Source organism: Gymnogyps californianus, chromosome 4 (genome assembly GCF_018139145.2).
Source record: "Gymnogyps californianus isolate 813 chromosome 4, ASM1813914v2, whole genome shotgun sequence".
NCBI classification, from domain to species: Eukaryota; Metazoa; Chordata; class Aves; order Accipitriformes; family Cathartidae; genus Gymnogyps; species Gymnogyps californianus.
This window is the reverse complement of record NC_059474.1, coordinates 30,234,768-30,251,622: the sequence shown is the minus strand read 5'-3', so window position 1 is coordinate 30,251,622 and position 16,855 is coordinate 30,234,768. Positions and strand designations below refer to the sequence as shown.

At 36.8% G+C, this 16,855-nt stretch overlaps 1 protein-coding gene across 2 annotated transcripts in view; it reads left to right on the top strand.

Annotated features, from left to right (window-relative positions):
- USP46 (ubiquitin specific peptidase 46) overlaps nucleotides 1–10,081 on the top strand; it is a 28,218-nt gene extending 18,137 nt beyond the window's left edge. For both annotated transcript variants that reach the window (XM_050896271.1, XM_050896270.1), the window contains exons 5-9: nucleotides 1,929–2,005; nucleotides 7,313–7,396; nucleotides 7,691–7,888; nucleotides 8,732–8,810; nucleotides 9,812–10,081. In XM_050896271.1, coding sequence (XP_050752228.1) covers nucleotides 1,929–2,005; nucleotides 7,313–7,396; nucleotides 7,691–7,888; nucleotides 8,732–8,810; nucleotides 9,812–9,913 — 540 coding nt within the window. In that variant the 3' untranslated portion in view covers nucleotides 9,914–10,081. The remainder of the gene's footprint in view (nucleotides 1–1,928; nucleotides 2,006–7,312; nucleotides 7,397–7,690; nucleotides 7,889–8,731; nucleotides 8,811–9,811) is intronic.
- Nucleotides 10,082–16,855: the final 6,774 nt, after the last annotated feature.

Below are 16,855 nucleotides of genomic sequence, written 5' to 3'. Positions count from 1 at the left end.
ATTTGTAATTCAAAGTGACCAAGCTTTATGGAAAAAATAGCGCTAGGTATTCCTGCTGTAGGAAGGCTTGTCTGTAGCATCCTGTGAATGCAGAAATACTGTATACTACTCAGGATACTTTTCCAGTTTGTTTTTCTTGTATTATTGTATCTTGAAATCTTTGGGAAATAGTAAAATGGATTAAAAGGTGTTCCTTTGCTAAAATATTCATATGTAGGGCGTGAAGAATCATTCAGATTCCAGCAGTTTTTATTCTGGTTTTCCAGCTACCTTTAGTTTTGGTCTGTATTATTCTAGCTCCAACTAGCTCATCTTCCTCTTTCAGTAAATATTTGATGTGCTGAAATCAATAACAAAATTCCTAGCTTCTTTGTGGTATTCAGATGAAACACTATACTTGCCAAAGACTTTTCCAAGTATTTAACCTCTTTCTTGATATGCAGTGTGTCTGACAGAACTAGAGTTCCAGCCATAGAGACACAATGTTCTCTGAAGCTTTGTTACTCTATCTTTTGAATTCTAGCCGTATGTTTATACTGCAGTTGATTGCTGCCAGTTTTGTGGTTTCCTGTCCCCTGTGGGTTGAATCATGTCTCAGGGAGGATTTTTGTTTGAAGAATTGCTGTTCATTTTAATTGGGTGTGCAGCATGCTTCTGTACATGTTTAATAATATCAAAAATCATCCTGCTAAAGGTGTTCCTCTGGATTGAGGACTGATATGGGCTGCATTCACCATGTTTATAGGATCCCTGACATAATGCAAAGATGAGCTGATAGTAGTACATAACTTTCACATCCATAGAATTACAGAAATCTGAGCACGAGAGACTTGCGTCAGAACAATAGATTCAACCCCTCACTGAAGTTCTTGATTTGAACTTCACTATCCTATCATCTGATTTAGTTATTCTAAGGAAATGCAGTCATAGGAGGCAAAATATGGAGTGTTCATGCAGCATTTTATAAACAGAACTCGTTGCTATGAGTATGACTAAATTCACGTGCAGTATGTAATTCTGAAGTCTTTTTGACTCAGTTGAAGTATTACAACAATTATCCGTTTGGATGATTGTTTGGTTTTTTTTACATTACTTCATCTTCAAGATTAAACACCCTAAGTGAAAAATCATTTTCAAAGCAAAAATCAAGATCTGTCATTCTGAAAATATTTGGGGTTACTTTTTTTAAATAAAAACTCTCTATTAGAATTTTTCTCCTCTTGTTCCGTCTAAAAAAAAATTTGCAAAATTGAAATGATTTTGCAAAATATTATCACTTTACCATTTTTACCTTTAATCTTTTAATTTTTTAATCAAAATTATTGACCAGGAACAATATTGAGTGGGGAAATGCAGCTGTGTCAACCGGAAATATAAAGCCAGCCTTTTGAATGCTCATTGGAGAGAAAACATAACATGGTTAAATATGACAATTTTTGACAGATGTTTATTTGCAAAATATCCACATTGCATCCTTAATAGTGGAAATAATTATGTAGGGCATAAACTGTGATTATATAGTGTAATATATTATGCAAAGCATAAATAAAATTCCAGTAAAATAAGAAACTAGGCTGTGTTGCATAACAAGGGAACATAGGTAATGCACCAGTCACAGCTAATATAGGGGATGATGGTCCCCCTTTAATGAACAGTAGACTGCAGTCACTGACCCATGGTTGGTGGGCTTGGACAAGTGGAACAGACAGAAGTTAAATTGTATGAAAGCTGGATTGGTAGAGTTACTAATAAATATAGTCACGCTGAACTAGAAAAAAAAAATAAAAGCATGGAAATGAATTATTTTTGTGTAATTTATTTCTGCAGAAATTGCTCTATCTTTAGCATTTGCACATAGATGTAAACAGTATTTAGATGTGTGGTGTTTTACTAAGTCTCTGTTTTACATGTATATTTTTTTGCAACAGGTTAGTAGCAAAGATGAAGATTTTCTTGACCTTTCTGTTGATGTGGAGCAGAACACATCAATTACACACTGTCTAAGGTAAATGAATGCATCTCTTTGGCAGATGGTTCTGTCTGACTTTGCTAAATTTTCCAAGTCCAGTAGGTACAGAAAAGAGAAGTAGAAAACATTGGGTTTTGAGCTTTTCCTAAGCAGAATAAAAAGACTGTAAACTGGATATTGCCTCTAGTGACAAAATACACATTGATGTATTTTGTTTTATTCACTTTCTCTTTCAATGTATGTGTTTTAAAGAGAAAAAAAATCATCTCTTGGGGAAAATAATTGATTGCCTTGTCATCTGGAAGAATTGCTGCAGAATAATAATTGGCTTCAAAGGGATTTGAGTGTGCTTATCTTTAAGCTTCTACTCAAGAGCTTTGTTGATTAGGACCTATGTGCATATTAAAAGTTAAGTGTGTGCTTTGCAGAATGAGTGCTAGGATCCCTAGAGGGCAAAAGATTTCAGAAGTCTACTTTTCTGCCATATAAGTTTCTTATTCTGTGTCTCATCCTAAAATTACGGGGAGAAGTCTTTTATTCTAAGTTTCAGTTCTGCTCCTAGGACACTCTTAACTATTAAATGAACACTTCAGAGATGAAAATAGTTTTCAGATTTGCATGGACAATTGTTCTGAGAGATCTAAAATATCTGGAGTTTTGGCATTGATACAATACACCGATACCTAGATTTAAGACAATATGTTTCTGCTCTATGTAATGATTATCAGTTGGTTGAATTACTCTTTCAAGTTCCAAAATTGCTACCAAGTTTGAAATTGCATTTAACAGTTATTCTGGAATGCCTAGGAAGAGTTGCCTGGCATCTCACCCCAAGCTGAGAGTTACAGAAAGAGAAAGCATATGAGGTACTAACCATATCCTGAGTCAGAAAGCAGTGATTTCTCTGTGGATACCACAACTGTACTAAGTAACTTCTGCTACATTTTAAAGTGCTAGATCCAGTAAGTTTTTTCCTTTCTCAACTTCTGTTTGGTCTCCTGTAGGATACTGTAGCAGTCCTTATCCCTCAAGTAGTTCACACTGCAGTAACTAGCCTCATGTTAAAAGGTGAGCAAACTGAAGAACAGCTTTGGAAAGGAGTGCATTATTTTCTTTTTTTCCCCATTGTCTCGTTGTCTGTTCATGGTCACTGATAATTGAATCAGTATTGGTACTACAGGCTTTTGTTTGCACGCTTTTAAGTTCTTCACTGTAGCCACTACTTTGAACCTGTTGTTGTCAGCATTACTTACCTTTTCCTGTGGTGTTCGAAGTCAATTTGAAATCACACTGACATGCAAGGAGGCTGAAGTGTGCATCTTCTGAGGTCCTTTCTAACCTGAGTTGTTATTTGGTTCTATGATATACAGCTACTGGAGACTGAGCACTGACTTTTTCTTACAGCTTAGTCCAGTGAACTTGTTAGAAACAGCTGCTGTACATGAGTTACCATCTGTCCTTCAGCTTTCTCCAATTTTTTATTTGATTTCTTAGTTGTTAAGCTTCCTGGAAATGTTTTGTTTGGAAAGGCCATTTTATGCAAAGGCACAGAGTACTTCAGTAAAAGTACCAATAGCACTTCTACTACTGAACAGTCAGTGGCTGTAGCTTACGATGTGGAAGAACTGCATCTGGAAGAATGTCATCACTTTCTTTTTAAGTTAAACAGCCTAAGGTCATTCAACCTTTCCTTCACAGGCTATCTTCTCTACATCTCTGCTCATGTTCATTACTCTTTGGCCTTCTCTCCAATTGAACCTCTCTCTTGAACTCTTTCTTGAAGTGCAGTTGCCTAAAATTAGGCGCAATATTCCAGCAGAGATCTACACAATCCTGAGAAGAATGGATGCCCTAAAATTTTATTTATACATCGCAGTATAGTATCTGCCTTTACTCCAACAGCACGACGTGCATTTTGAAGTCCACTCATTGTTCCTTTTGGAAATAAAGGGAAGCAAAATCCCAGTTTTTCTTTTCTTGGGGTGGGAGGTGCAGGTTGCTATTTGCAGATTAAACAGGAAGAGAGTCATTACCTATCATCTATTCTGATTGTCTTTTACACTAGAAGCATGTCTACCTCTGTTTAGAAAACATACATTCAGTTAGAATATGGATTTCCTTTCATTGCTCTATGGTATTATGCATTATTAAATGAAGTGTAGGTGCTTTTGTGGTTTCTGTTAATAGGAATGGCTAAGTTATTACTCTTTTTGGAAACTTTGCTGTTTCCTTTTTTTTAACAACAGCTTTGCTGTGTCTTTACAGCTTTAAGTGCTACTGCATTGAAAAGGTAAATTGAAGAAAAACTGTGCAAGATAACATTTAAGTAGAATGAATTTCTTTGCCACTACAGATGAATGTTCTTTTTATTTATTTCTGTAGCTTTTCAGATTGAAAAGGTTCTTGTGTACATAAGAGGTCCAAAGAATACAAGCCTCTGGCATAGTCTAACTCCACAGGGTAGACAATCGGCCTGAAGCAGTAGAAGTCTAATAACAAATATAGTACATATGCATTATTTTTATTTCTACTAGGAGTTGCAAAGTTTACCAGTCCATTTGATCCTGACTTTTAACTAGTCCGCTTGTGCTTTTTTATTCCACTAAGAATTCTCTCATCTCTTAAAACAGAAAATTTGTGTTATTTATGCATATAAACAATAGAAAGCATCTTTCACACTGTAGCATAGAGGCTGTAGAGAGTTGGACTGTGGAAGTACATGAGGTCAATGATAAATTAGTATATCTTGAGCGGGTGTATTTAAAAATTCCTTTCTCCTGTTAAAATACCATAAAAACAGAATGCAGATTGGCCTGTTAATGGAATAGGAAAGAGTTAGAAATGTCTTGAAACTAACTCTGCAGGTATAGAGGAAAGTTCCTCAAGCCTATAGTTCTTGTACATGCAGACTTTGCATGAACTCCAGTCAATGATCTGTTGTTTTTAACTGTTCAACATCTGTTAGAAGTGCCACACTGAAAATTCTCAACTGATGAAACAGCTACTGAAGATGCAGTTGTAAAGGACAGCAAAAGCATCTAATTCTCACCTGCACACCTCCCTTCCCCCAAGGAAAGAGTTATTGCTTGTAAATATGCCACCAGTTTCGTTCCTGGTACAGAAAAAGGAATTAATATGTGCTGAATAAGTGAATTAGTAGTGCCTCTAAACTCTGTGATTGTGCCTCACCTGCTTTGGTAGAATAGGGTAACAGCCTGACAGGTGGAAGTAGAAGACAAAGGAACAAAAGAACAAATGCTAAGGGACATGTAAGGGAATGTCCCTCAGCTTATCAAGTATTTGCATATTTCTCCAGCTTTCACACATGTAATTCCCATAGCAGTCAACTTATCATTTAAAATGTTAGATATTATTGGTTTCAGAATAATTAATACATTTTAAAAGGAATTCAGAAACTCTTTGAGTTTAGTTCATTTTCATGGGAGGCTTGGCATAGAACAAACCAATCTCTATCAAATTTCTACCATCAGTACATGTTTCTTTATGTTAGAAAAATATTATTTCCATTGCTTCACTTTGAGGTGGGATGGAAACTAATAAATTCCACAATTTTGGAATTTGTTTGTTTGTTTGTTTGTTTTTAAATTGAGACTTTAGGCTTTGAAAATAAACATCAGACTCTTTCCTTAACAGAAGACCTAAAATTTACACAACCACATTCTGCTGAATCTTGCAGCATTATGTTCCCCACACATATAACCCATCTCTAATCTTTTCTAAAGTTTCATCTCTTCACTTATGATTGCCTGAAAGGTTACCATGTTTTTCAGAGGAATTGGCTGAATTCAGTTAATTTCATCTTTAAATTCAAACGTGAAATCAGATATTTGAGATCAATGTTTGTCACTGAAGCAAATCCTGTCCAGTGATCATGATTTATTTTTCTTTTAGACAAAAAATTATACATATGATCAAAGTTTTGTTGCAACTTATCTTTCAAGAGTTGTATTTTGTCCTAAATTTTAGCACTTTCTGATCAAATCATTTAAGACCGTATAAAGAAAAAACCCTAGTAAAAGCATTCTCAGTTAGTATAAGTATTATTCAGTCATATGAAGTGCCTCTCTGTCATGCTCTGTCAACCTTAAAGAACTTAAAACTTGAAAATGGAAAATCCTCCCCCTTTAAGAAGTTATGTAAATAACTTCTAATACCTATGCCCTGGCAATCTATATAGTCTTCAGGTCTCCCATCTACCCCTGTGGTGATGATGCCAGGAAGAAACAATCATCCAGAATCCTCCCTTTGCCTTTGTAAGATGATTCTGGTGCTGCCTACTGTGAGAGCAGGCTGAACTTCCAGACAGTGCAACTTCAGACTCCGTGCATGTGAACTGCCAGTGGCAGAATGGAGTTTATTGAGTCTGAATTTGTCTGGAGTTCAGAAGTCTATTAGGTACAATGTAGGTGCAATCAACAGGACAGTTCTGTACTTCAGATATATCTATTTAAGGCCCAAAGTCACAAGAAAACCTGTGTGCTTAAAGTGGAAGATAGGTGCTTATGTCTGCATTTACAGTTCTCAAAACACCTGCTCAGCTACAATGTAACACTAGAGGTGACAAAAAATTGCTGTCATTTTTTTTACAGTTAAGTTTTCTTAGATACCTAAAATTCTGCTCCAAAACATATCAGCACTGTGACTTCTGACAAATCTTTTCTGTGAACTGAGACACACTATCAAACCAGCCTTTCTCTGCCTCTCTCACTTCAAAAGCTCAATCCAGAAACATTTCCAAGGGTGTTTACTTGACCAGGATTTACAAAACCTTCTGTACTAGCTGACACTTTCCTTTTTAGACAACAAGAAGGTATAATCAAATAACTTCTAGATGATGGTTCAAGAGGTTAGAGGATGCAGAAAACTGAGTTCAATTTATTTCTTCTGTGTAAGTATTCAAACCTATCTTACAGAAGAACACCATAAAATGTGAGCTTTTCGGGGATGACAGAAGTGCACTTGAAGCTGTTCCATTTTGCAAATAATTTTAAAAGGGACTGGATGGATTGAGAGACTGCACCCAAGTCTAGGCAGCCCCTTGACATGTAAGAGACCAGGATATAAGTCCCATTTTGAGATACCTGACCCTCCACCTGTGTCATATGGAGGGCCTCTCAGCTCCTAATACAGGGCTGTCATAGCAGCCAGATACCTTAAGTCCCTTTGCAAATCCCAGTACCGTTGCTTTAGATGTTTTAGAAAACTGGACTCAGTGGAGAGAGGATTTCAGCCTGTGTGTCTTTTTAGGGCTCCAGTTCATCAGCCCAAGTGGGGCAAAAGTGTTAAGATCCTTTAAGAACTGATAATTGTATTTATTTACAGAGACTTCAGTAACACAGAGACATTATGTAGTGAACAGAAATACTACTGTGAGACTTGCTGCAGTAAACAAGAGGCACAGAAAAGGTAAGCGAAGAGCAGGCTATTTCACCTTGTCCCTCCTGGGCTTTGACAAACCTCCTCCTTGATATTTATTGTGTTTAGATACCTAGAAGCCTTACACCCCAACTGCATTCTCTGTGTGGGCCAGAGAACCTACAGACAGATTCAAAGCTATTACATGTGTCTTAGTCTGGAAGCTACTGCTGGTTGACTACTGCTACTTACAAAGTGCTTTTATAATGCAAATGTTTATTCATTAAAACAGAATGACTTTGAACTGATCAGGTCTTTATCATATGCACTCTAATGGTTTCATAGGATGAGAGTAAAAAAACTGCCAATGATTCTTGCCTTACACCTCAAGAGATTCAAGTATATGGAGCAATTGCACAGGTATACTAAGCTGTCTTACCGTGTAGTATTTCCTCTGGAGTTACGTCTCTTCAACACATCGGGCGATGCTGTCAACTTAGATCGGATGTACGACTTGGTAGCTGTTGTTGTTCACTGTGGAAGGTAAGATACGTTCATGTATATCTCGAGCTATTGCCAGACATTTGCCAAGGGCAGAGGCATGCCTGACACAATATGGGGAGAGTGGGAGGGAGGACATAAACCCTGCTGCTGCAGCAATTTGCCTGTGTCTTGGCCTGAACCTCTTAGCCACCCTCCCTTATAGTAAATCTGTACTTGTTTAAAAAACAACATCTCAGGCATCCAAAAGTCACAAGATTGGCTTAAATTAATGGAGCTGTCTCCTTCCTCATCAGCCCACTTAGAAAGCTTGGGAGCCAGAACTCTGTGAGGGCCAGAAGCTGCTAGCATGTAGGCCCTACAACAGACCACCTTGGTCTCCTGTCAAGGCAATGAAAATGATAGCTTTAATAAAGCTTCTCACATATGGGGTACTGTCAAATATGAATCAAACAGAAATATACTTGCGGCTCTAGGAATACAACTTGTTCTCCCTCTTCTCAAAGACTGTATGTAACTAAATATTCACGGTTGATATCAAACAATTTTCCCCCTTAAATTTAGTTCATAATGTTTTTAAAATACTTGCAATAGTTGATGCCTGCCACAAGCAAATTATTAATTGTTATATAGGTTAATTTGCAAATGTTCATGGCACAGATAAAAACAACACATTTAACTTTCAGTTGATGAAGTCTTTACAACAAGTCACTAGAAAGGTCAAAGGAATAAATGTCTACTGTACCACCAGGGGTGGGTTTACTATGTTCTTCATAACATTTAGTTACAATTCAGTCTGCTTGCGCATAGAAATGTGACTTATCAAAATGGACTCAATAGTATCTTCTAATATTTTGGGGGTTGTGTTTTTGTTTTGCTTTCTAGTGGACCGAATCGGGGGCATTATATTACTATTGTGAAAAGTCATGGATTTTGGCTCTTGTTTGATGATGACATTGTAGAGGTCAGTATGCTGAAGGTCATGAGCACAACTTTCATGTTTATGTTCTCTTCTCTACTTGGGGTTAAAATTCTGATCCAGATCTGGATATAGATTACTAGTCTGCAAACAACAGTTTGGTTGTAATGTGACATTTAGCTCAACTCTGTTAGGAAGTAAGATTGCAAACAAAATTATTAATCCTGTAGTTCCTACTCTGTCAGTGTCAGAGAGCGGTGTTTTATTTCAGAGCAACATCAAACTTTTTTAATATCAGACTTCAAGGGTTTAATTTGGAATGTTTTCTATATCTAATAAAATCAATTTAATTCATTAAAACCTAAAATGTCCAGGAACTATGTTGCAATCCTTGGCAATATCACTTGGCAAAATTGGACTGGGTAAAGCTAACATTGCTGTAGAATTTTAATTTTTGAACAGTTGGGAAGTTATAAGAAAGTCTGGATTCTGTAGTCAATCTGGGTTTGTCTGAATGTAAATTAGAGCAGGATCTGGCCCACAGCTATTACAGATTCTGTCTAAGCATTCTGCAATTCATTCCTAAGCAAACCCTATATGTCATTGTGGCACCTTGGCAAAACTGAGGTCTTGAGTCTGATTTCCCAGGATTAAATCCAATGGAGGAAAGTAAGCACTGGGACATTGGATGGAGCGTATCTTGAAGAGGGTTTCTGGAAATTTCAGAAAGATGAGGTCACATAATGACATTTATGTGTTTTAGCAGTGTTCACTACTGCATTCCAAGGAGTCTCTCTGTTATTGGAAAAAGCCTAATTCAGTTAGGTTCACTGAGGCAAACATTCCTATTGACTTCCATGCGTGAGACCAGTAGGGCTTAGCCCCTGAACGTTACCCTTTCACTGCTTAAATTGCAAACAGAATTTGCTGGTTGCTACCCTGAAACAAATAACTGAATTTGTCTTTTGTGTTTATACAGTCATTTAATCCATGTTTGGTGTTTCTTTTACCTAACAGCACATTAAATTTTTTTATTTATTTTGCAGAAAATAGATGCTCAAGCTATTGAAGAATTCTATGGTCTGACCTCTGATATATCAAAAAATTCAGAGTCTGGCTATATTTTATTCTATCAGTCAAGAGAGTGACTTGGCAAACTGTGACAATTGTGCAAAATGATGCTGCACGCAAAAGAAGGTGATGGTCCCCCTTAACTGACTGTTACACAGACCACATCTTGTATGGTTGAACAACGATACACTCTGTCTCCTATTAAATGGTCTATGTGATATTGACTATAATCGTCCCTTTTTGACATGCGGAACTTTGTTTTGGGGAGGGGGGGTTCTTTGTGGTTTTTAAGTCTGATTGAAGAGTTAATTGCAGTCAGATTTTAGTGGAATTTATATGGACTAACATTTACAGATAATAAGATTTGGATGTCAACTGTTAAACCCAATCCAGCTAGAGTAGTATTTTATATGGAAGTGTTCATTGCATTTAGAGCAAAATTGTTTAAAACTTTCTAAATGGCTTTGGGGTGTGTTGATTTACAAAGCATTCCTTTAAATACATCCTGACATATACTTACCCATTTTAAGTGTATGGGAAAAAATCTGTTTCATGATGATTGGAATTGTGGTTGTATAGGGGATTTTTCTACATGTTACTCTCTGTTGCAAAAAAGATATTCTTCCAAAATCATTTAAGCTTTGGGTTGTTAAAAACTTTCAGTGCATAACCTCAAGCCTAAAAGTCACATAGAGGGATTTAAATTACAGTGGAACTAAGTAATCCTGTATGTCCGGTCATTTTGTTTATCATGAGATAGTACAAATGAGGTGAGATTTCAGAACTCAGACAGCACTGGAATAAAGGGAGCAAGATGACACATATGACACAGAGATAAATGACATTTATAGAGATTGAGCTTATCTTTTTGTTCAAATTATATCATAGGTTGTTTACTTAATTGAGTTTGCAGAGATTGTAACACTGCTCACGTATAACATATCCATCAGGACTGAAATGACAGTTCATTTAAATAAGTGTTGTTTGTACAATACGTAATACATAACAACCATTAGTTTACACACACTGTCATGTACATATCATCTCTAACGTTTTGGCCATGTTTGACAGCATTTGGGTCACCACAGAAACAGATAGGGCTCTGGAGTGTCTGATTTTAAAAACATCAAAAGGCTTAGTGCAAAAAGCTTAGTTTGTGATTTTACTGGGTGAATTTGGCTGGCACTAGTCATGCACTGGCTAATAAAATTGCTGAACTCACATACTGGAATTTGGCAAAGAATGAATGTAGAAGAAAGTATCAATAGGGTATGGGAAGGGATCGATAGCAGGTTGAGGCAGTGGTAACACTGGGTAACTACCTTGCGTGGTTTGACGCTTTCACTCCATTATACAGTTCTTGAACTTCAGTAGCCAAATTCCTATTCCAATGAAGGCAATAGGAAAAACATTCTTGTCTTCAGGGGGACTGACAGTTGGTTCCAGTATTTAGAAGGAAATATTCTCATCTCACAAAATTTATTTCTACTTGTTATATTTCATTCACTCTCATTAAGTATTAGAAAATGTTGCTTTTGGTGTTTCTTTTCTTTAAGAAGCCTGCCTGCCACTTTATAGCCAACACTCCATTTCAAGAAATGGCTTTGAAGTGCAGATAAATCTTATATTTTAGTCTTCTGCAGGAAAGAGAATAACTTCTTTTCATTGTAATCTACTGTGAATGTGAAATATCTTTTGTTAAATAATGGTGAAAATGAAGTACTAGCTTCTACTGTAACATCAATTGAAGTTCAGCTGGATTTATCAAGGGCCATTTTGTAAACTAAGGAAATGTAGCACTTTACACTGAATGAGAAACAGAAGTGGACTTTTCATCTAACATTATTTGTGATTTATCATGTTGTTATACCAATACAAGAAAACAGACGTAGAATGTAACCTTAAAGTACTTACTTAGGTGAATAATAGTAGTGGTCTACAGAGATCACTCACAATGAAGGCTGGTATGCAGGCTCAAGACAAGCATAATTGGGATGCAGCTCTAGTTCTTCTGTTGATGTTAGAGTGAAATGTTCTGTCTCTAGCACAGAAGACAGACATCTTACAGGAAACTTCAACTCTCACTGAGGCCCAGGAGCTTTTCCACTGAAAAGCTAAACCTGCAAATCCTGCTTTAATGGATTTATTTATAAGCATTCAGAATTTCCATATAAAAATATAATAACCACTTGCTTTTTAAAATGAGTACGGTTTCCTCATTGTGAATGAAAGCCCTTTCTAGATCAGCATTAACCAGTCCTGGTCCAAAGGTCTGTGCTTCACAGTTTACTGCTGAACATTCTTGGGGCATTCTTCAATTTTAATACAAGCAACAAACAAGATATTCTTAAGGTATCATTTGAATGTTTAGGGCTCATGTTTATATGAAAAGTAATTTTTCGTAAAAATAATTTTTAAATCAGTTCAATTTTAGGAAATGTTTTCCATATTTCAGTTGACTTATCTGAAAATTGATCTTTTTAATGTTAATAATAGGAATTAATATTTAAATGCTAAAGTACAGGATAATAATCTTTGGTTTTCTCCAGCTGCAAGACAGCTCTAGGTTGTAAAACATACAGATAATTGCAGTATGTTATTGAGAGTAAAATTACTAGAATAAGCCTTTTCATAAAGTACGAAAAATGATTTTAAATTTATGCTAGCTCATGAAAAGATCGCTGCACTGGTATCACACCAGTCCAACATCAGTGATCTGACATCAACTCTGAAAAATTGTGGAATACTCACTTCATGCTAACACCAGCTAAATTAAGGAGCATTTTCTTTTGATTAAAAAAAATTAAATTGCAGTCACAATTCTATAAATTATATCCAGTCTACAGTGTGCTGATGTCTTGACTTCAGTCCAGCAAAAGCTGTCCATCACAGCTGTATGAATAGTGCCAGTCTAGGCAGCAGAACTTCTCTTCTATGTCAAATTAAGCACATTTGCACAAGTTTTGCAGGATTGGGATCCTCACAGGAACAATCATATGATGTAAAGGATTTTAGCTGATTAAATAAAACATAATCCTTTTTCTCTTATGGTTATGTATAGATTTCCAGTCCCTCATGAAAGAATGGAAAAATATCTAGGACAATAAAAGCTTTTCAGCTGGCAGCTGGAAAACAAAATTGTAGCACAGATGTCTAATAGTATTCTGTGCTTCCCTAAAATGACTATTTTTATGGTGTCAGGTTCTGAGTATATTAGGCCTAATGACATCTGAAGTTTTCTACTTGTTTCTCACATTGTTGCTGAGATGCGTTGTCCATTTATAAATCTTATTACTATGTTCTTACTTAGAAAAAAGAAGATTTTTGTCCTGTGCTGTTTTTCCACTGAACCCAATGAAGCACTGCAGTGCTGATGAATCAGTTATCTTAGAGGATGAGCTCAGACCTCAACTTTTATGTTTCACAGAACAGGCTGTCAGGATTTTACGTAATTTCTATTTTTGGGACATAGCAGAGGGAGGCAGAAGAGGCGAGTGATGGAGAAACCATACCAGTGAAGCAGAACACCTTGTTGAAATTAAGTCCCAAAATTACTCCTGTCAATTTTATTTTAATAATTTACAGTTACCTCAGAGCAGTAGATTACATCTTAAAAGTCTTGTTCCTTTAGCAGTTGGAGTAAAGAGAATAAAGCAGTAGGTGTTTCCTTCGCATTAGATTTAATAAAGATACTGAAGACCTAACTAAGCTGAAACTGAAATTAATGTTACATGGTGGGTCCTAAAGTGCTACCACAACCTGTCTTTTATCTTCAGACATTACATTTCATTCACCCATCTGTTACGGCATCATGTACTTGGGACCGGAGCCGACAACTTGCAGCTGCCAGTGATTTGATGCCTCTCAGCAGCAGACCCTTCTTCTTTCATCTCTTTTTTGCTGCTTGTGGCTGACAAGTGTGAGCAGTATCTTACAGCTGAATGTGTACTAGAAATTTTAAGAAGTTTTGGCTGTGTACCTGTTCTTTCCTAGTACCTTTTATCAGTGTTTGTTTTAATTTATTTCTCTTTTGTTGTTCTGTTATTGTATTTGTATAATAACTTATGTAGTTAATATTATTATTCTGTTTTAATTTTTATGTACTTTGATTTTTTGAAATGTATGAAATCCATGCACTTTAAGCAACAATGTCAATCTTGTGAAATTCCAATCAGCTTAACATTTTGCCTTTGTCTTTTTGCTTTTGCAGCTGTTTCCTTGTGATCCAACATCTCTAGTTACAACCCAATTTCCATTTTTAGGCTTGTAGTTGAATTGAAAATTTGGGAAACCCAGATTTGTTCGTACACACTTGTTCATACATAACAGGGATGCAGTATTTACTACGTGTCTGCTACACACAGCAGTATGTACCTGATGAGTTGCATTCACAGTGCACATTTCACAGCCTTTTTTGCATTCTACCTGCTAATCCATCTGAGAATGACTGTAATACTTTAATCTGTGGCACAGCTATCAATGACTATAATTCAGAAAAGCTCCACTTCTCCAGGAAAATTCTCTTTTACCAAACACAGACTTAGCTGTCAATCAGCTGATGATAGAGGTATTACTCTCTTTGCCATTTTATCTGTGCTCTGTACAGTCTCAAGTATGAATAATCTTAAGAACTGCATTTGTTCTTGGCCCTTGAGGGAGTGCTAGCAAGGAGAGCAATCTTTTTGTATCTTCCTTCTCTTCTTTTGGGCTCATATAAAGGGAAGAGATAATGAAGCAGGATAAGTGCTGGTGTAAAAAAACCACACCGTCTATCAAAGAGACTGGACGTTTCTTAGAGGCCAGCATCTGTGGTATCCATATCAGAAAGTCACTGACTTTCGGTGTTGTTAATGCAAGGGTTATTCTTAGTTTTTTGGACATCGTATTCTCTTTGATCAGTGAAAAGACCAGGGCTTTTTCCTGTTGCATCAGTTCTGCTGCTGAGGTGTTTCTTCTCAATTTAACATGGCACTTAATATTTAAATAGCCCTTGGGAAGCCTCGATAGACACCCTTTTAATTTCTTTCCAGTTAACATGCATTACTTCAAAGAGATTGCTTGAACCTGTCCACAAGACTTACTCAGATTAACACACTCCTTTTGCATACAAGGTCAAATAACACCTATGAGGAGGTACGTGCCCACCTGATGGGACCATCTGGGCTAAGCCCTCACGTTTTTACACACTAATGATTCTTTACCCCCTAGGAGGTTTGCTTGCTGGCTTTGCCTGAATGATTTAATATGAAACCGCACGTAACTCCATTCATGGTCTCAGAGCTGCTATAATTCTTTAATAATTCTGCTTCATTTGGTTATCAAGACTGAGACTATTGCACAAAGTAAAATAAATAACTTGTGTGTGCCATTCACAGTGGTCAAATTAACAGCCTAATGCTTCTGACGAAGGCTGTTGCAGGTGGCAATGTCACTATATGTAAGAATATTAAAGAGTAAGTGACTTTTCTGTGATAGCACGGGAGGTCTGTAGGAGGAGCTGGACTGGCATGCAGCTTCCTAACCCTTAGCTTGTACCCAGCTGAAGTTGGTGCTCCATCCCCTAGATAATCCTAACCCTTCTCCTAGGGGTTCCAAAGTGGCAGGAGCAAACCCTTTGCGAAGACACCTTGCAATTCACCAAAACATCTTGCTTGCCACAGTAGATAATTAAAGAATATTTGCAACCCCTCTCTCCCCACTCCCCAAAACCTCATTAATAAGTGTACATTCCTTAAAGAGGCTGAGCTTAAATATCAGCTTTGTATTTGCAATAGTGTTCATATTTGCAAATGTCCCAAGACTGATTGTGTTCACATACTAAATTGTTTCCTAGTCCTCTCTCAACTCTCATTCTAACATCAAGAGCAACATCAGGGCAGCCGTGTTACAGGTTCAAGTGCTTTTCCTGGAGACAATTTTCAAGCTTCAGAGGCTTTTGTTAAAGAAGACCTAACACAAGCTCCATAACTTAGCCATGACTCTTTAGGAGTAAAGTCACCATATGCTGTATGAATATGAGGGTAGGGGGAAGAAGAAAGAGAAGAGGAAGAAATATGGAAAGGGCTGGTTTTTCGGAGGCTTTGAATATGTATATCTGTTTGTAAATATATAGTCCCTCTCTACCTTGTCAAAACGATGCAATCATAATAAAACTACTTAAATATTTTGTGCTAGCTTTTTAAATGAAGTAAGAGGTAGTAAAATTATTAGGCACACAACTGGGGACCCATAAAAATACTGAATTTCTAGTAAAGCGTACAATACGTGGTGTACGTGTACAGTTGAGTACCTGCTCTTTTTAATCATGTACATGTAATTAAACCCTGCACTACCTGCAGAACTGTAAGATAAATCTCATGTTGGTTATTAAGGTTGTAACATAAGAAAACAAGAAATATTTTCTCCTGTTAACATGTTTATATTTTACATAAAATAAACTCCCTGGCTGATCTTGCTTCCATTCAACTTGCTTTGAATTCAGCTGGAGACAGACTAAGGCTGAATATTGATGCTGGTTGTTACACAACATGCTTCTGAATGTCAGGTATCTGTATTCTTACAGATGGCAAGACTGCTGATGCTTGCTTTTTATTTCATTTAATGGAGTCATTGCATTTAAGTGACTTCAGAGAACATTTCACCACCTGGGCTAACTGCCTCTGAAGTGCCTTAAGGGAACACATTTTGCATGCAGTTCATGAGTCATCTTAGTGGAATATACATACACTTGCATGACTGAGCTGTACCTAGTTAAAGCACATCACTGACCTTGCCAATGTTACTGAGAACAGCTAAAACTGAACAGAATAAAAAGCAGCCAGAATTGAACTACCTTTTGCATCAGGGAACAACGAGAATCCCAAGTCCTTTAGCCCAGGATTTTGCCTGTGACTACTGGAGTGGGAAAGAGTTTTGCTAATGAGGTCTAAAATTCTCTCAGAGAATTGAAAGGTTCCTGTAGTCTGCTCATTTTCCTGAAGTTATTCATTAGCAAACACAATTTACTTTCTCAAAAGTGA